This window comes from Lactuca sativa, chromosome 8, assembly GCF_002870075.4.
Source record: "Lactuca sativa cultivar Salinas chromosome 8, Lsat_Salinas_v11, whole genome shotgun sequence".
In the NCBI taxonomy this organism is placed as follows: domain Eukaryota; kingdom Viridiplantae; phylum Streptophyta; class Magnoliopsida; order Asterales; family Asteraceae; genus Lactuca; species Lactuca sativa.
In genome coordinates, this window is record NC_056630.2 from 44,260,448 (window position 1) to 44,281,365 (window position 20,918).

At 42.3% G+C, this 20,918-nt stretch overlaps 1 protein-coding gene across 1 annotated transcript; it reads left to right on the top strand.

The window, feature by feature from the left end:
- The first annotated feature begins 17,747 nt into the window (after positions 1-17,747).
- On the top strand, positions 17,748-20,309 carry LOC111876016 (G-type lectin S-receptor-like serine/threonine-protein kinase SD2-5). Its single transcript, XM_023872536.3, has one exon. The coding sequence runs from the start codon at positions 17,748-17,750 to the stop codon at positions 20,193-20,195; it is 2,448 nt and encodes an 815-aa protein (XP_023728304.3). The 3' UTR covers positions 20,196-20,309.
- The last annotated feature ends 609 nt before the right edge of the window (positions 20,310-20,918 follow it).

A 20,918-nucleotide genomic window follows, 5' to 3' on the forward strand; every position in this document is an offset into this window, starting at 1 on the left:
TTTAATCCCTTCTTTTCGCAACTTTGACAATTTTGGCCCAAATTGGAAAAATTTTGCAACTTTGGTCCTTTTTAAATTTAAAAAAAACCATTTTAAACCTTTGAAAAGGACTTGGATCACTTATGGTCCACTGTTTTACAGAAAATCACAGTTTTGGCCCACCAAAACAGAAAAATTCGCATAATGGGCCTCATTGGGCCGAAAATGTCAGTTTTAGCCCATTAAGCTTGAAATTTATGTTTTTAATCCCCTAAATGAGTATAATTCCAGAAATAGTTTTATGGAAACTGTTTTGGCACACTTCATCCATCAGAATCTGTGAAATGTCAATTTGGGCCCTTAATTTTGTATTTTTCACATTTTTGGCCCAAAATTTGTGTTTTTAACCCAAAGAAAATTGTTACTAAACCACTTAGCCATTTTTCTTGAGACACTTTGTATTTAGAAATATATTTGAAGCTAAAATCATTTAACACAAGATATATCTCGGTTTCAAGGGGTTTTATGGCTAGATCCAACATTATAACACACAAATGCATACATATAAGCATGGAAATCATACAAGGCATACAAAACACATATAGATCTACACTTTCACTTGTATTCCCCCCCCCCCCCCACAAAACTCATAAAAACAGAAAATAGGGGGTATGAAGCTCACCTTGGGTGTTGATTCGGTTTTTGAAGAAAGATTGGAAGAAATGAAGTGATTTTTGGCCTTTGTACTCCTTGATGAAATTTTCGAGTTTATGGGGTTTCTAGAGTGCAAGATCATGATTTTTGCATGGATTAGGAAGAGATTTTTGATAAATAAGGAATACAAGTCATAGATCCAAGAAAAACCTTACCTTAGATGATGATTTTGTGGAAGAACTTCCTTGAATGCTCCCTAATTTTCGAGATTTTGGATGGAGAAGAGGAAGAAGTCTTGAGTGAATTTTAGAGAGAGTTTGTGAGTGTTTTGTGTGTGTGTGGTGTGTTTTCGGCCGAAAGAGAGAGAGAAGGGAGAAATAGACCATGAAGTGATACTTGCATGGAGGTATTTGATGTATTGCATGGAAGTCCTTTGGTTATTTATGAGGTGTCACTTGAAAGTCAACTCTTTCTTGGATTTGGGCCTTGGGCCGAGATTTTGGAAAGGAAAAGAAAAATTTGGGCTTTAAATGCTTAAGCCCAATTCTCATGGTTAAGTTGAGTGATTTTTGGTCCAAATAAATATAAAGGTGATTTTTATAACTTGTTAGGGTCAAATTAGGTTAATTATGGATCAAAGCTTTCAATTTATTTCATTCTAGGCCCAACATGGCCCAGAATGTTGAATTAAATAAATGTGGGTCCAATTTGGATCCAATTAGGGTTCTAAGCCCATGATAGTCCAATTGGAAGCTTATTGGTCCATTTGGATCCAATAAGGAAGTTCTAGTCCAAAATAGACTTAACAAGAGCTTCTAGGGTTTTCCAATTGTTCGATGACTACTTGTAGTACTTGTATAATGTATTTGATTGAAGTTTTTGATTCACATTAACTTGAATGTATAGATTACATGGCTCAAAATTTCCAGTTGTGACATCATCCCCCTGTTAGAGGGAATTTCGTCCCGAAATTCTGTTTGAAAGCTAGATTTGAGAATGCTAGAATAGGTGAGGGTACTTTTGTCTCATTTGATCTTCGCGTTCCCAAGTGAATTCTGGCCCACGCTTTGCGTTCCACCGTACCTTCACGATCGGGATGCGACTCTGCTTAGTACGCTTCACCTCCATGTCCATGATTTCGATTGGTTCTTCGACGAACAGGAGATTCTCATTGATTTCGATTTCGTCAAGAGGAATGACAAGGGTTTCATCTGATAGGCACTTTTTCAGATTAGAGACATGAAACACGGGGTGTACACCGTTTAGTTCCGCGGGTAGTTGTAGTATGTATGCCACTGGGCCTATTCGGGCGACGATTTCGAAAGGTCCAATGTATCGCGGGTTCAGCTTTCCCCGTTTTCCGAAACGTATAACCCCTTTCCAGGGTGAGACCTTCAACAATACTCGATCACCGACCTGGAATTCTAAGGGCTTTCGCCGTTTATCAGCTACCACGTTGGCCTTGCCCGGATGGTACTTGATCTCGCATTCGTAGTCGTTTAACAATTCCACCCATCTTCGTTGTCTCATGTTCAGCTCCTTCTGATTCAAGATGTGCTGGAGGCTCTTGTGGTCCGTGAAGATGGTGCACTTTGTACCGTACAGGTAGTGCCTCCAAATTTTTAGGGCGAAGACCACGGCTCCCAGTTCTAGGTCATGGGTCGTGTAATTTACTTCGTGCGTCTTTAGTTGGCGGGACGCATATGCTATCACTCTTCCACGTTGCATGAGAACGCAACCTAAGCCCTGATTTGACGCGTCACAGTAGACTACAAAATCTTCTGTTCCTTCAGGTAGTGATAGTACAGGAGCGCTACAGAGAGCTTGCTTCAAGGTTTGAAACGCAATCTCTTGCCGGTCTGTCCATTTGAATGGCATGCTCTTTTGCGTAAGCAAGGTAAGTGGCTTGGCGATTTTAGAGAAGTTTTGGATGAATCTCCTATAGTAACCTGCTAGGCCTAAGAACTGACGAATTTCGGTGGGCGTAGTCGGAGTTGCCCATCCTTCCACAGCTTTGACCTTAGAAGGATCCACATGAATTCCGTCTTGGCTTACTACGTGGCCTATGAAATTCACACTCCAGAGCCAAAACTCGCACTTGGAGAGTTTGGCGTACAGCTTTTCCGTTCGCAGGGTCTCTAAGATTTGTCGGAGATGTTGGCCATGCTCCTCTTTGTTTCGAGAATAGACGAGGATGTCGTCGATAAACACAATGACGAAGTTGTCCAGGAACGGTCGACAGATTCGATTCATCAGGTCCATAAATGCGGCGGGTGCATTTGTTAGACCGAAAGGCATTACGACGAATTCATAATGTCCGTAGCGGGTTCGGAAAGCGGTTTTAGGAATATCTTCTTCTCGGACTTTGAGTTGATGGTATCCGGATCGTAAATCTATTTTAGAAAAATAACTAGCTCCTTGGAGCTGGTCGAATAGATCATCGATTCGCGGGAGTGGGTAGCGGTTTTTAACAGTGAGTTTATTTAACTCTCTGTAATCGATGCACATTCTGAAAGATCCGTCCTTCTTTTTGACAAAGAGCACCGGAGCTCCCCATGGCGAGTAGCTAGGTCGGATAAATCCCTTGTCCAGAAGCTCACTAAGTTGGCTGGACAATTCCTGCATTTCAGCAGGAGCCAACCGATATGGTGATTTAGCGAGAGGAGTTGCTCCGGGAACGAGGTCGATTCGGAACTCAACCTGTCTCTCTGGGGGTACTCCTGGAAGATCTTCGGGAAACACGTCCGGAAATTCACACGCTACCGGAATACCTTGGATGTTAGTTTCTTCTTTGGTCTTGTCCACTATGTGAGCCAAGAATGCCAAATTGTTCTTTCGCAAGTGTTTTTATGCTTTGATGCACGAGATGAGACGAAGATTCGTACTGGGTTTATCTCCGTAAATTACTAGGGTTTCGTGATTTGGGAGATGAAGGCGAATAGCCTTCTCATGGCACATAATCTCAGCATGGTGGGGGCTTAACCAATCCATGCCGATAATCACATCGAAACTCCTAATTGATACTGGCATCAGATCTATTCGTAAGACGTGTTGGTTGAGGGTTAGGGTACATCCGATGTAGATCTCCCTAGTGGATTCGGTTTTCCCATTGGCCATTTCCACCGTATAGGTTTCATTTAGCTTCTGGGGTCGTTGTTTTAATAAATGTTTAAGCTTCTCGCTTACGAAACTTCGCTCCGCTCCGGTATCAAATAAGATGCATGCATAAGTGTGGTTTAGGAGGAACGTACCGGTCACAACTGCGGGGTCCTGAACTGCATCACTCTGACCCATAGTCAGCATTCTTCCTGCTCCTTTGTTTCCTGAGTTGTTGTTGTTAGGGCAATCCCGACGGAAGTGTCCCGTTCTTCCGCACCCGAAACAGGTGTGGCTAAGCCCTGTATTGTTGCTACCGGCATTGGTGTTGTTGTTATTGCGGTGGTTGTTGTTGTTGTTGTTCTGATTGTTTCCCTGACTCTGGTTCTGAGAAGGATAAGTCCTGCAGAACCTTGCAGTGTGTCCCCTTCGGTTGCAACTGGTGCAATGGAACTCCCTACATTCTCCTTGGTGATGGAAACCGCACTTGTTGCATTTGGGAAGATTACCGGAATAGGATCTTGAAGCATTTGAAGTAGCTGAGGCTGGAGCATGTAGTGTGGCTGGAACCGGTGCGGTGACAGCGTTAACTGCCACGGTTTGCTGCTTTTTAGAGGCCTCGGGGCCCTGACGCCCCTTTCTCTTGTTGTTCCATCCTTTCTTACCATCACCCTCCTCTTTCTTCTCAGTCTCCACTGGCTTCTCGCCCTTTTTGTGGTTATGATCATATAGCCTCTTTGCCAATCTCTTTGCATTGTCAAAAGTTTCAGGGTTCGCAGCTATCACATTCCCTTGAATGGGGGATGTCAGTCCCCAGATGAATCGTTCGATCTTCTTTCCCTCTGATGTGATCATTCCCGGGCACAACAGAGATAGTTCGTTGAATCTCGATATGTAAGCATCGATGTTCCCATTCTGCACTGTGAGATTCCATAGTTCCTGTTCCATCCTCTGTATTTCGCCTCGGGGGCAGTACTCAGCCTTTAACATCTCTTTCATTTCTGTCCATGGAATAGATTTGGCGACAGGGAGCGTCATAGCTTCTACGTGTCCATTCCACCAAGTAAGTGCTTGGTCCACAAAAGTGCAGGCCGCGAACTTCACTTTCATCTGCTCGGGGCACTCGCATATCTCGAATACCGACTCTACCTTCTCGATCCATCGCTTTAGGGCGATCACTCCTCCGGTGCCGTTGAAAGTTCGGGGTTTAGCGTTTGCAAAGTCCTTGTAGGTACACGTTTTAGTGGGTCCTTGGTTCGTCCCGTTGTTCGAACTTCCGGAGCCTTGACCATTGCCTCCTCCGTTGTTCCCTCGGTGAAGTTGTGCCATAGCTGCTGTGACTGCAGCGGACACGGCTGCCTGGAAAGCAGTGGAGTCAACTTCGGGCGGGGTTGGTTCGGGATTTCCGCGAGTAGCTGGGCGAGGCATCTTTCTGTCATGAAACGGAAAGATGTTGAGTGTACGTGGTTTCTGTGAGGTGGTGACCCTACTAACTAGGTGTATGGTACAAACCTAAACATTACTATCATCAAGCATACAATCATAACGTCTCAACACATAACAACTGAGAATATCATAGCAAAACACACAAAAGTTTATTAATATTATCCGTGTTTAGTACAAGAAAATTTGCTCGTAAGAGCATACATAAGTAACACTAATCCGACAGCATAACGGCTCCATGAGTAGTGTAGTCACTTAAACATAGAGCCGGAGTACATAGCATAGTTCCTAATGATCTACTACGATGAGTCTATCCCTAACTGCGATGAGCTGCGTCAGGAGGTGGTGCCGAAGATGTGGATGCTCCCTGAAGACGAGCCACTAGGCATTCTGCGTCCTGAAGTCGAGACTCCCACCTCACCTGCCTCATGTGAAACTCCCGGAGGACGTCACGCGTCTCCTGCTCCGCACGCTCGACCCTAGTCCACAACTGGCGCACTTGATCAGCAGTGTCCTGAGCAAGGTCGCCGGTGTCCCGCAATCGTCTCACCATGACCGGTAGGGCTCGGTCGGCCGGTCCTCCGTCCCTCAAGTCAAAGAACTCACGTGACATGCCAAACGGGGGTCGCTGTCCCTGATGTCTGCTCCATCTCCAAAGATCAATGCCCCAAGGAGGGGTAGGTCCAGTGGGGCCCACACGGTAAGCAAGCACCCTGATCGGGTAAGGGGGGTCGATGACCTCGGACTCTGCGTCCGAATCACCCCCTTCGCTGTCATCGAGCTCCTCTCCGAAAGGTTCTTCGTCTTCTTCGGGTTCGGCAGGCTCGCCCTCGACTTCTGCCTCCGGTTCCCCGTCAGATTCTTCTTCGGGGTCCTCCTCAGGTTCCTCTTCGGGCTCTTCCTCAGGCTCCTCCTCCTCCTCTAGCCACCCGTTGTTTCCCTGATTAGGGAAGTAGGGGTCTCCAGGGTGATGAAAACCAGCCATGCTGTCTGCGCGAGTACGTAAATATGCTAACATTATTCCTAGGGTACTATGACTATTATACAGGCTAAGCAAACATTCTCTTTTTGGGTGATAAAGGGTATAGTTTTAGGTTCCCTAGCTATCCCGATCTCATCAAGACGTGTGTTAGTTTTACTTTGGAGAGAATGTAGTTGATCAGGCTACATTCACTCCTTGGTATCACTAAGAACAGTCCCGAATTAACCGAGATACCAGTGTTATTGTGTTTGATTCAGTGTTAGGTCCTTATTCCTAATGCAAGCAAGTGTGTTTTATTTACTTGTTTTGTTCAGAGTTATGTTAGTCCCTCTTTTTGGTTTATAGTTGCATATCAATGTATGGCTCGACATGCTAGTTCACTATAAACAAAGCTCTGATACCAACCTGTCACACCCCCGAACCAGACGGCGGAAACGTCCGGGGGCTGTCGTGACTCAATTGTATACCATAACATTGAATATATATGAAACATAACAACATTCGTCACCATTCATCAATACAGTACAACCAGTAGCGTTTACATGTCATACATTGTTTAAAACATTACATTCCCAAAAAAAAAAATTAAACTGTTCGGTTCGTACATAAATAAACTGCAAGCCGTCACTGAATATGATTTCCTTTGGTTCACTGGTTCCCTGAGAATACAAGTATTTTGAAAAACGTCAACATATGAAATGTTGGTGAGTTCATAAGTAGTGTTTGAAATCGAATGTTTGTATTGTTTGAAAAACCACCAGAAAATCCGATATTTTCTGAAGAGAAAAGCTTTTGAAAACGTTTGTGAGGATCCATAGGTATGCTTGTTTGTTTCTATACTTGTAAAAAAAATGTTCATTGAAGTTGTATGCATTTCAAATTTGTATGTATTGAAAACCCTAGGAAAACCCGATGTTCTCCTAGTTCCTTGAATTACATGAAGTTACATTGAAACCATTGTATAGCGTATAGTGTCAGTCCCAGGCGACGTTGGAAGGTTCTCGAGCATGATTATTTACTACAAACCCGCATTACACAAACGCCCAGTTTATAGTTATACTAACGATCCCGAAGGCGTCGTCCGTACTAATCACGTTATCCAATCGCCCTGACTAGGTGTAGTCCCACATCCGAAGAGAAAGAGGTCACGAAGACCCTGGTGACTCCATTAACCGGTTGGGGATAAAAATGTACGAGGGGTCCCCGACCCGCCTCGCATGAAATGTAGACTTTACTAGCAATACCAAAGGACCCTTGGGGACCAGTAGTATACAAGCCATTGAAAGTCCATTTACGTTGTGTCGGATCGGTAAAACCCAACACTCCGTAAAAAAAAAATGTCTTCGGGCCTTAAGATCAGGTTATTGGGCTAGCTAGGCTCAACGAACAAGATTTTACACTTTTAGGGCCCAAAGATGGTGCGTAGACGTCTGTGCACACTCGCATGTATATGTATTACCAAACGTTACTTGTATGAATCATAGTGTCGTAGTGTTAGTAGTTGTAGATTTCTATTGGCTCGAGACCGAGCCAATTCGTTTAACAACGACTTTTGGTATTGTAATGTATTGTATTTCGTCGATAGTCGCGGTGCCATTATTTGATCAAATTGTGTATATTGAATTAGCCTTGAAATATTTCTGTTTTCAGCCCCTCATTATTTGTAAAATTTACATTTTCAACCCTTTTATTGAATATTTCCCGGTTTGGTCCTTAAATTAATTTTCTTGACATTTTAACACCAAAAATTATTGAAATTAATATTTTTCAGCATATTTTTCATAGAAAACAGTTTAAGTCCCTGAAAAAGCAGTTTTCTCGGTTTTATCCCTTCTTTTCGCAACTTTGACAATTTTGGCCCAAATTGGAAATTTTTTGCAACTTTGGTCCTTTTTAAATTTAAAAAAACCATTTTAAACCTTTGAAAAGGACTTGGATCACTTATGGTCCACTGTTTTACAGAAAATCACAGTTTTGGCCCTCCAAAACAGAAAAATTCGCATAATGGGCCTCATTGGGCCGAAAATGTCATTTTTAGCCCATTAAGCTTGAAATTTATGTTTTTAATCCCCTAAATGAGTATAATTCCAGAAATAGTTTTATGGAAACTGTTTTGGCACACTTCATCCATCAGAATCTGTGAAATGTCAATTTGGGCCCTTAATTTTGTATTTTTCACATTTTTGGCCCAAAATTTGTGTTTTTAACCCAAAGAAAATTGTTACTAAACCACTTAGCCATTTTTCTTGAGACACTTTGTATTTAGAAATATATTTGAAGCTAAAATCATTTAACACAAGATATATCTCGGTTTCAAGGGGTTTTATGGCTAGATCCAACATTGTAACACACAAATGCATACATATAAGCATGGAAATCATACAAGGCATACAAAACACATATAGATCTACACTTTCACTTGTATTCCCCCCCCCCCCCCACAAAACTCATAAAAACAGAAAATAGGGGGTATGAAGCTCACCTTGGGTGTTGATTCGGTTTTTGAAGAAAGATTGGAAGAAATGAAGTGATTTTTGGCCTTTGTACTCCTTGATGAAATTTTCGAGTTTATGGGGTTTCTAGAGTGCAAGATCATGATTTTTGCATGGATTAGGAAGAGATTTTTGATAAATAAGGAATACAAGTCATAGATCCAAGAAAAACCTTACCTTAGATGATGATTTTGTGGAAGAACTTCCTTGAATGCTCCCTAATTTTCGAGATTTTGGATGGAGAAGAGGAAGAAGTCTTGAGTGAATTTTAGAGAGAGTTTGTGAGTGTTTTGTGTGTGTGTGGTGTGTTTTCGGCCGAAAGAGAGAGAGAAGGGAGAAATAGACCATGAAGTGATACTTGCATGGAGGTATTTGATGTATTGCATGGAAGTCCTTTGGTTATTTATGAGGTGTCACTTGAAAGTCAACTCTTTCTTGGATTTGGGCCTTGGGCCGAGATTTTGGAAAGGAAAAGAAAAATTTGGGCTTTAAATGCTTAAGCCCAATTCTCATGGTTAAGTTGAGTGATTTTTGGTCCAAATAAATATAAAGGTGATTTTTATAACTTGTTAGGGTCAAATTAGGTTAATTATGGATCAAAGCTTTCAATTTATTTCATTCTAGGCCCAACATGGCCCAGAATGTTGAATTAAATAAATGTGGGTCCAATTTGGATCCAATTAGGGTTCTAAGCCCATGATAGTCCAATTGGAAGCTTATTGGTCCATTTGGATCCAATAAGGAAGTTCTAGTCCAAAATAGACTTAACAAGAGCTTCTAGGGTTTTCCAATTGTTCGATGACTACTTGTAGTACTTGTATAATGTATTTGATTGAAGTTTTTGATTCACATTAACTTGAATGTATAGATTACATGGCTCAAAATTTCCAGTTGTGACACCGTGTGAAGGCGCTGACTTGATCTGTACACACGCAAGGGATTTTTTTATATGATATGATCTTGGGATTTTGTATGATGTGAACTGAAGATTTAAACTTGATGTTATATGAAAATTAAATGAAAAATGTTTTTATATTTTGCGAAAAATTATTTTGAAATTCACGGTGTTACAAGTTGGTATCAGAGCCTTGGTTTGAGGGATTCGAGTACACCTTCAGGCGTATTTGAACTCAAACTGAGCCTTGGTAGCAGAGTTGTGTGTACGATCAGTCCGCGCCCGAACGGTGATTTCCCAAAATACCCTCATGTTATGTGCTATTGATATTGATATGATGTATTCGCATGCTAGAGTAGGCTAAGTATTCCTATTAGGACTAGAGTGGCCTGATTTGTGATGCCTTAGCCTAGGAAGTGGTGAGCTGCTATGAGATGCTTGAGAGTGAGTAGGTAGCAGCGAGAGGCTTATGAGGGATCTATTAGAGAATATCCTGTGCATGATAGAGTACTTGGAAGTTGGGATCCGAAGAGGAGGACTTAGGGTGTATTCTGAGACAGTGCGGACAATAGTATTGGGCCCGTACTACTGAAAGCACCGGAGCGGTGTACTGCCCAAGTAAGAATCTTTGGAATACCAAGGATCAAGGAGGAATGAGTTGTCGAGTGTGAGTATGCTCGAAGGGGTTCTAATTTTTCGTATGTTGTATTTTAGAGGTAGATCATGGTGAGGACACGTTTGATGCCTGAGAGCAATGATACCAGTGATGAGGAGATCCGCTGGATCATCCACGAGGAGGTGGCTGCGGCCATCAGGGCAGAGATACCAGAGATGTTCGGGTCCATTAAGACCACGTTGATTGAGACCTTTGATGAGCGTTATGCCGCTCTTTCTAAGGCTACTGTTGCAGCGGCCACCGCAACTATTGCTGCCACAAGGCCGCAAGGTGGTGATGCGTTGCTGTTCCGGGAGTTCAGCAACATAAAACCACCAAAGTTTGATGGGACCCAGGACCCGGTGGCAGCTATGAGGTGGATTTCTGATATAGAGGGGTGTTTCTTCACTTGCTCATCTCCTGAGCATTTGAAGGTTCGGTTCGCGCTAAACCAGCTTCGCTTGGGAGCGAAGGACTGGTGGAAGTTTGTGACGGCGCATTTTACGTCTGCTGAGCTTACGGCAGTGACCTGGGAGAGGTTCACTGCCATATTCCGAGATGAGTACGTTCCCCAGGTGGAGAGGGAGCGTTTGGCACAGGAGTTTCTGACCCTCAAGCAGGGTACTGAGTCAGTTACAGCGATCACTAGGATGTTCCATGAAAGGGCAATTTTCGGTGTTGAGTTCCCGATTGATTTGGTTCCTATTGCGATGGGTGATGTTTGTGTCATTGTGGGCATGGATTGGTTGAGCAGATTCGCTGCGGTTATCGACTGTGAGCGACAGCTGGAGACCATACGAGACCCTAGTGGGGGAGTTCTTTCGGTGTACGGCGAGGGTACACGTTCAGGATCAGCGTTTTGTTCGGCCGCTAGAGCGAGGCAGTGTCTACAGTAGGGCTGTAAGGGTTTTGTGGCGTATGTGATGGATACGCGGGTGGATTCCGAGAGGCCGAGTTCAGTTGAGGAGGTTCCGGTGGTGCGTGAGTTCCCGGATGTGTTTCCCGAGGAGTTGCTGGGTGTGCCTCCTGTGAGGTAATGAGTTCAATATCGATTTGATTCCGGGGGCCGCGCCTATCGCCAAGGTGCCTTATCGCCTTGCACCTCCAGAGATGCAAGAGTTATCCTCGCAACTTCAGGAGCTGTTGGGGAAGGGGTTTATTCGGCCGAGCAGCTCGCCGTGGGGAGCGCCTATCCTGTTCGTCAAAAAGAAGGATGGTTCACACCGGATGTGTATTGATTACCGGGAGTTGAACAAGCTGACGGTCGAGAACCGTTACCCGTTGCCGAGGATCGACGATTTGTTCGATCAGTTGCAGGGAGCATCTTGGTTTTCCAAGATCGATTTGAGGTCTGGATATCATCAGGTGAGGGTGCGGGATGAGGACGTCCAGAAGACAGCGTTTAGGACGCGTTATGGGCATTACGAGTTTGTGGTGATGTCTTTCGGGCTCACTAATGCCCCGGCAATGTTCATGGATCTCATGAACCGAGTGTGTAGGCCGATGCTGGATCGGTCGGTGATTGTATTTATTGATGACATTCTGGTATATTCGAGATCTAGAGAGCAGCATGAGGAGCATTTGAGAGAGGTTCTCGGAGTCCTGAGATCGGAGAGGCTTTATGCCAAATTCTCCAAGTGTGATTTCTGGTTGCGGGAGGCCCAGTTCTTAGGACATCTCGTTAACCAGGAAGGGATATTGGTCGATCCGGCCAAGGTTGAGGCGGTGATGAGTTGGGAGGTGCCGAAGTCACCCTCCGAGATCAGGAGTTTCCTAGGGTTGGCACGGTATTATCGGAGGTTTATTAAGGATTTCTCCAAGATCGCAGTGCCACTCACCAGATTGACCCGGAAAGGTGTTGCTTTTTCATGGGGCCCCGAGCAGCAGGCCTCCTTTGAGACACTTCGCCAGAGGTTGTGCGAAGCCCCGGTGTTAGCTCTTCCGAAAGGGATGGAGGACTTTGTGGTATACTGTGATGCATCGATTTTGGGATTGGGAGCGGTGCTGATGCAGAGGGGGCATGTGATAGCGTATGCATCGAGGCAACTGAAGCCTCATGAGACGAGATATCCTACCCATGATCTAGAGTTGGGGGCAGTGGTGTTCGCCCTCAAGATTTGGCGTCACTACTTGTATGGGGTTTGGTGTACGATATACACGGACCATAAGAGTTTGAAGTATTTGATGGATCAGCCCAACCTAAATATGCGTCAGAGGAGGTGGTTGGATGTGGTCAAGGATTATGATTGTGAGATCCTGTACCACCCAGGCAAGGCTAACGTGGTAGTCGATGCATTGAGCCGCAGGGTGGAGAGCACCCCGCTGCGGGAGGTATGTTTGAGATTGACCGTGATAGCTCCAGTATTGGATGCCATTCGTGGGGCACAGGCCAAGGCTGTGCGACCTGAGATGCAAAAGAGGGAATGGGTTGTTGGTTTGGTTTCAGAGTTCGTTACCGATGGTCGGGGGCTTATGACATTTCAGGGGCGTATCTGGGTACCGTTTGTGGGAGGAACGTGTACCATTTTGATGGAGGACGCGCATCGGTCGAAATTTTCGATCCATCCGGGGGCCACTAAGATGTATTTGGATTTGAGAAAGGAGTATTGGTGGCCCTGTATGAAGAGGGATGTTGCGTGGTTCGTTGAGAGGTGCTTGACCTGTCGTAGGGTTAAGGCTGAGCACCAGAGGCCGCATGGTAAGTTGCAGCCATTGGAGGTTCCCGAATGGAAATGGGAACATATCACTATGGATTTCATCACCAAATTGCCAAGGACTGTCAGAGGAGTTGATGCAATTTGGGTGATTGTGGACATATTGACGAAGAGCGCTCACTTCCTTGCTATCAGCGATAGTTCTTCAGTAGAGAAATTGGCGGAGGTGTATGTGAGGGAAGTGGTATCTCGGCATGGGGTGCCGATCTCGATTGTTTCAGACCGTGATGTGCATTTCACTTCCAGATTCTGGAAGAAGTTTCATGAGGAGTTGGGTACTAGACTGCATTTTAGTACTGCATATCATCCCCAGACAGACGGTCAGAGTGAGCAGACGATTCAGACGTTCGAGGACATGCTCCGAGCATGTGTGTTGGATTTTGGGGGTAGCTGGGATGCATATTTGCCCTTGGCAGAGTTTTCCTACAACAACAACCATCATTCGAGCATTGGTATGCCACCCTTTGAGCTGTTGTATGGGAGGAGGTGTCGGACCCCCATTTGTTGGGGAGAGGTTGGTCAGCGGGTGATGGGCAGTACAGAGATCATGCTTCAGACGACAAAGCAGATTCAGCAGGTCAGACAGAGGTTGTTGACCGCTCAGAGTCGACAGAAGAGTTATGCAGACAGACGCCGGTCCGAGCTTGAGTTTCAGGTTGGCGACCTTGTACTCCTGAAGGTCTCTCCTTGGAAAGGAGTGATTCGATTCAGGAAGAGGGGCAAGTTGGGGCCCCGATATATTGGTCCTTTCCGTGTGACCGCGAGGGTAGGCCGGGTAGCCTATCGTTTGGATTTTCCAGCAGAGTTGGGGAAGATTCACGACACTTTTCATGTGTCGCAGCTGAGGAAGTGTATAGCCGACGAGTCGGCAGTGGTTCCATTAGAGGATATTCAGGTGGATGCGAGCCTGAATTATGCCGAGAGACCAGTGGCCATCAGAGATCGGAAAATCAAGGTTTTGAGGAACAAGGAGGTACCCCTGGTGTTGGTTCAATGGAAGCATCGAAAGGGATCAAAGATGACCTGGGAGCCGGAGCGTGAGATGCGTGAGCAGCATCCGGAGCTATTTGCAGAGCGAGACTTCGAGGGTGAAGTCTAGTTCTAGTGGGGGAGAATTGTAACAGCCCGGATTTCCAGGTATCTTTTATGCTTATGCTTTTGGAGTTTTGTGAGGGGACTCAGCGAGTTGGAGCTCAAACTCGCTGAGTAGGATCGCGGTTCAGGACGCGGGTTCGCGCCTGGACTCGGCGAGTCCAAGGAATGGACTCGGCGAGTCCTCGCTGTTTAATGAAACCCTAATTTCCCGGTCCTAAGCCCTATTTAAAGGACCTTATGGCCCTTCATTGCGGCTACCTTGATCTTGAGAGCACCAAAGCAGCTGAGGGTTCTTGTGAGTGAGATAAGAGGCCATTGTTCACCAAATTTGTGTGTTTTTGCAAGAAAGGAAGAGCAAAGTCAAGCTATAAGAGTTGGGGAGCTTGGATCTACTTTCATTTCATCAGAGGAGGCTTCTTGAGGTATCATTCAGAGCTTATTTCCGTATTTTTGTTCATATGGTCAAATCTAGGGTTTCTTCATGTCTTATTTGCTTTGTATTGGAAGTGTGAGAGGTCCCATGGGGATATGGTGCTTAGATCTGGACCTTAGTAGGTCCAAAGAGTCCCTAATGTCATGCTTTATGTCCTTCCTTTTGGGTTGGAGGCTAGGGTTGCCATTTTAGAGGTCATTTCTCCAAAAAGAGCCTTGTAGGTGTTGTATGGTAACCAAGACATGAACTTTACGTGATGAATGAGCTTAGGAAGGCCATATCTATGAGTGGATGGAGCGGATCTGACCTCAGAAGCTAGTTTGAGTTGATGCATGGCATGGACTTGCCGAGTCTAAAGAACAGACTCGGCGAGTAGCATGAAGATTGTCCTTAACCACTCTGCGAGTGGTCCTGCCGAGTTATGGGTTAACTCAGTGATTTAGGGAGAGTTAGAGAGGGTTGACAGATGGACTGAGTCGAGCTGGAACTCGCCGAGTTGTTCTTGAGACTCGGCGAGTTGAGTCGTGGTGGCCCCGCGATTCATGCCAGGTGGAACTTGTCGAGTCAGGGGAGTACTCGACGTGTCAAAAGAGAATCCTAGAGAGTTGGTGAATATGTATAGACTCACCGAGTCGCCCTAGTGCACTCGCCGAGTCCGGTCAAAATTGACCGTTGACCAGAGTTGACCAGTGTTGACTTGATAGGGGTAGTCAACCTTAGTGGTAAAAGTGTTAATTAGAGATGTATGATGTTATAGGAGGATTATAGCTCGGAGGATCGAGCATGAGTGATTTCCAGGATTCGCGGGTTATCGAGATATACGAGGTGAGTCTTCTCACTATACTTTACCTTGAGTAGGTAATCAGAGTTATGTGTCAGAGTATGTGTATGTTATGTGTATGCTATGTGTTGTACTGCATGATGTCTATGTGATTTATGTTGTGCATGTTTATAGAGTTGGAACCGGAAGGTTCCCAGAGTTAGAACCTGAGGGTTCACAAAGTTTGGGTGCACGGACCCATAGAGTTATAGCCTCGAGTGGCTAATATGTGTTTATGTGGTATTTTGGGGAACTCACTAAGCTTTGTGCTTACAGTGTTAGTGTTGTTTGTTTCAGGTACTAGTGATGACCTTGTGAAGGCGCCGGGTTGATCTGTACACACGCAAGGGATTTTTTTATGTGATATGATCTTGGGATTTTGTATGATGTGAACTGAAGATTTAAACTTGATGTTTTATGAAAATTAAATGAAAAATGTTTTTATATTTTGCGAAAAATTATTTTGAAATTCATGGTGTTACACCTTCGACTTAGGGTTTTCTTTCCTTTCTTGGCCTTCCTGATTTTGGGTGTTACAATTTCATATATATATATATATATATATATATATATATATATATATATATATATATATATATATATATATATATATATATATATATATATATATATATATATATATATATATATATATATAGGGTTAAGTTCAAATGAGAACACTATTTAATGTGAGAACGCGAGAACAGTATTTTATTTTACTATTCTACTATGAATTTTGTATAGACAATTATATGACATTATTTATCACCGAATATATGAACAATCACATATTTAACATTCACATTCGAATTTACTAAATATATATATATATATATATATATATATATATATATATATATATATATATATATATATATATATATATTATAGTAGAATAGCAATATAAAATTGAATATATTCATATTATAATTACTACAATACTATACATATTAAATTCATAGTAGAATAGAAAAATAAAGTAGTGTTCTTACGTTCTCACATTAAATATCGCATTTGCCCGACCTAAACTTTAAATATCGTATTTGTCCTTCTTGATATATTTTAATATCATATATACCCAAATCTATTTTTTTGATGATTTTTATTGATTTATAATTATTTTTACCATTTTAGAATCAATAAAACTAAAAAAACAACTAAATGGACGATAATACCCTTCCACGTTTAATTCACAGGAGATTTAATTCAGGCGAGGTTTTATGGTCTTCTTCCTTGAGTCATCTTCCTCTCAATTGTGGTCTTCCTCATGATCGATTTAGTCTCCTCACGCATTACTTGTAGATAAACACAATAGGGTTTGAAAAACGATATATTAATCAGCCACAACACAGCAGGGGGCATTTGAAATCACCATGGTCACGTAGGAAAAGAAAACACGCACTCACTCCTCAACAGTGGAGAAATCTGTTCACACCAGAAAAAAAAAAAGCTTGGTGTGAAATTTATGAAAAAAGTTCGCAGTGGGGTATGCATGTTCCTATTCCTTGCTTAAATTTTAGATTTCACAGCATTGCATTTCAATTTAGTACTTAATTTCTCATAATTGATTTGTTGGGAGTGGATGCATGTATCAGGTTAGAAGTTTGGCATTTCCAACTTGGAGCGTAAGTATAGTATCTCCTTTCTAAATTTTGTTACACAATTATTTCTCTTTTCATTTCCAAACTTTCTGTTCGTTTTTTACATCTTCAGTACGTCGGGAAGATCAATTAGTTGTTGCACTTGTGGCATGCAATTGTTCCAATATTGCAGCCAAGTCAAAAGGATATGCCCAAATGAATGTGCATAATCTAAATCTTGTTTCTTTGTTGGTGTCAGAGAAAGGCGTCAATACCATGGGAAAATGAAGTTAAAATCTTAGACTGATAATGAAATACAGGGTAACGCTAAGGATGATTATAGATAGAGAGGAAGATGACGTGAGGAAGACGACCAAAAAACCTCCTGTGAATTAAACATCTGATTTGTAAAGAAAGGGTATTATCGTCCTTTTAGTTGTTTTTTTAGTTTTAATGATTTTAAAATGGTAAAAATGATAATAAAAAAAAAATATAGATTTGGGTATATATGATATTAAAAAACATTAAGAATGGCAAATACGATATTTAAGGTTTAGGTCGGGCAAATACAATATTTAGATATTTAGTAAGGGCATATATATATATATATATGAAATTCGGCCTAGTTTTGAGCAGAATTATATAGTTTACTTAGAATAATATATTTTTATTACATACCTATAATAGTATAATAAACCTTTAACAAAAAAACGATAAAATTGGAAGATATGATATCTACCAAGGAATGGAACCTAAACTTGAATATATAATACAGCATGCATGGTTTTGATAGCATTTGGTGACAAGCAAAGTTGGCAGGAAATTAATCAATTGTTGAGCTCTTCACTAAACCTCCTCATATTATAGTTTAGATTTTTATACCGTGTGTTCACTTCATTATATTGAACGATGAGGGCACCTTGGATCTGTAGCTTGTTCTTTGGCTTCTTTTTCATCTTCTCATCCATTGCTGCTCAAGCTGATTACATTGGTACAGCAAATTTATCAACAAAATGGACCAACGATGAATCTTCTCTCCCTATCATAAATTTCTTTGATGGCTCGAGGATCAGAGTCATCCTCTCGGTAAGTAAGTTCATGTGTGGCTTCTTCTGTAAAGGAGCCTGCAAATCATACCTCTTCGCTATTATTATCAACCAAAATGATCTTCCGTCAGTCATTTGGTCAGCCAACCGAGACAATTTAGTCAAAGAAGGCGCGATACTTAATTTAACTGCAGCTGGTCAATTGGTGTTAAAGGAGGTCGATGGAAGCCTTGTTTGGGCTACCAACACTGCAGGGAAATCTACTTCTGGCATGAACCTAACTGAAGAAGGAAATCTGATGTTGTTCAATGGCCATAGCTCGCCTGCTTGGCAGTCTTTTGATCACCCAACAGACTGTTTGGTACTTGGGCAAAAACTACTTCAAGGACAGAAGCTCATGCCTAGTGTTTCTCCAACCAATTGGGCAGCTCAAAAAGACTTGTACTCTATGGAATTCACCAAAAAAGGTTTGTTTTTTTATGTTGGATCGGACCCGCCAAAAGATTATTACAGTATCTTGGTTAATGGCCTAACTGAAGATGGTTATCTTGAGCTCAGAAATTTGAGTTTGTGTTCCGTCATTTCTCCTTCTAAGTCAAATAATTGTATGGATGTGATTGCTATACCTCCAGCATTCTCACCTAAGTATATAAAACTAATGCCAGCTGGGTATTTCAAAGCGTTTGGAATGGATACATTAAGAGATGGGAAAATGATCGATCTACCGTTGGGTAATCTTGAGTACTGTTCTTTTCCTTTGGCTTGTGGGAGAAACGGCATTTGCTCATCTGAGCAACAATGTAGTTGTCCAAAATCAAGCTCTCCCGGGACTGACTATTTTAGAGCAGTGAATTATCGCCAACCCAACATGGGTTGCTCTCAGGTTACTCCTATCACATGTAATGCTACCAAAGATCAATATTTCATTGAAGTCAGGAACGTCAAGTACTCCATATTTACCTCAGACATGAAAGATGTGGATATCGCGACTTGCAAACATGAGTGTCTAAACAGATGCTCATGCAAAGCAGCAGTATTCAAGTATGGTTCGAATTCAAGTGGGGATTGCTACTTGCCATCCGAGCTTTATACAATCACGAGTCTTGAACTTGATGACGAGGCACCTCCACAAAATATGTTGGTTTTTATAAAAGTCCAGAATGTCGGTTCAACTCATTCATCCAAAAAAAAGAATAATGTTGCAACAGTTGTTGGTTCCACAATTGGAAGTCTTTTGCTTCTTATTGTGGTCGTATGTCTTACTAAATTCGTAGTTAAAAAGAGAAACATGAACAGTGAAAGTGAAGAAGCGTATCCGGATCAAGTTTTAGGAATATCCATTCGGTTTACATATGATGATCTAGTAACAGCCACAGACAATTTCAGCAGAAAACTGGGTCAAGGAGGTTTTGGATCCGTTTTTGAAGGGACACTCACAGATGGATCAAAAGTTGCAGTAAAATATCTTCAAGGTACTAGGCATGTTGAGGAATCATTCTTGGCCGAGGTTGAGTCTGTTGGCAGCATACATCATGTTAATCTAGTTCAACTCAGAGGATTTTGTGTTCATAGGTCAGAACGGCTTCTTGTGTATGAACTCGTGAGCAAAGGATCGTTAGACGAATGGATCTACAATGAAAACCGGAAACTAGTACTTGAATGGACTTGTAGAAAGAAAATCATTCTTGGGATTGCAAAAGGCTTAACATATCTTCACGAAGAATGCAGGCAACAGATCATCCATTTCGACATAAAACCCCAAAATATCCTGCTAGATGAAGATTTTAATGCGAAAGTATCGGATTTTGGGTTATCTACGCTTGTTGACAAAGATCAAAGCCAAGGATTGACTAGAATGAGAGGAACCCCAGGCTATATGGCCCCAGAACCGTCCGGATCAACTATCACCGAAAAGGTGGATGTCTATAGCTTTGGGATTGTTCTTTTGGAGATGTTATGTGCAAGGAAGAACTTTGATAAATCTCAGCCAGAGGACGATTGGCATTTACTGTCCGTCTTCCAGAGGTGTTGGGAACAGGGTACATTGTTGGATATAGTTGACAAGTACATTGAAGATATGCAGGAACATGGCGCAGAAGTTGTGGACATGATGAAACTGGCTTCATGGTGTCTACAGCTAGATTCTACGAAAAGGCCTTCAATGTCATCGGTGGTTAGGGTGTTGGAGGGAGCAATAACAGTTGAATCGAACTTGGATTACAACTTCTTACATCCAAGACCGCAGGATACAACCCCTGAGTATGAACAAAGCTCGAGACCCTGTGATTCTGTTCTATCAGGGCCAAGGTAAGTGATCAGAATGAGATTCTTAATTGTGGATCATTTATATGGATTCTTCTAATGCTTCTGTAATTTCTTTCATCAAGGACAATTAAACTGCTCGTTATGTAGTTTCATCCCAACCGAAGAAATTAAAAACACGGAAATATTGGTTGTTTGTTTTTATTTTTATTTATTAGAATATTCATAAGTTTATATCTTTTATAGATGTATATAAAATTAATTTGTATCTGCAAAATAGATAATATAATACACCCCTATCTAATACGGTTGTAATGAAAATGCGTATTATAAAAGACTAAATTACAAATATTAATTATGCATACTAGAAACTAAATCAATTATCCAAATCAAATACGCCTATTTTGAATCAACTAGGCCTCATTTTGAATCAAGTACAAATTAATTTTCGAATACTCAGCTTCGGAACAACACCATATAAAACACCCACCATCGCTCCATCATCCTCTTCATCCCAACACGATCACCATCTCCCCTGTCGCAAAATCATCATCACCAACCATCAATCACAGCCTTGCACCACCATTAATTATACATTACAACCACCATGAAAATCGCACAGCCAAACAACCATCATCATACAAATTAACCACACATGTCGTTCAAATTTAAAAGCGAAGAGCTATGATTTCTATTTTGCTACAGATAAACATACACAGAAATACAAAGGGACTACAATAGTTTCACGGAGGATAAGGAGACCATTTTGGAG

Excerpts from the sequence above, each read along its gene's own strand:
- LOC111876016 (XM_023872536.3), top strand. The coding sequence starts at position 17,748 with ATGAGGGCACCTTGGATCTGTAGCTTGTTCTTTGGCTTCTTTTTCATC.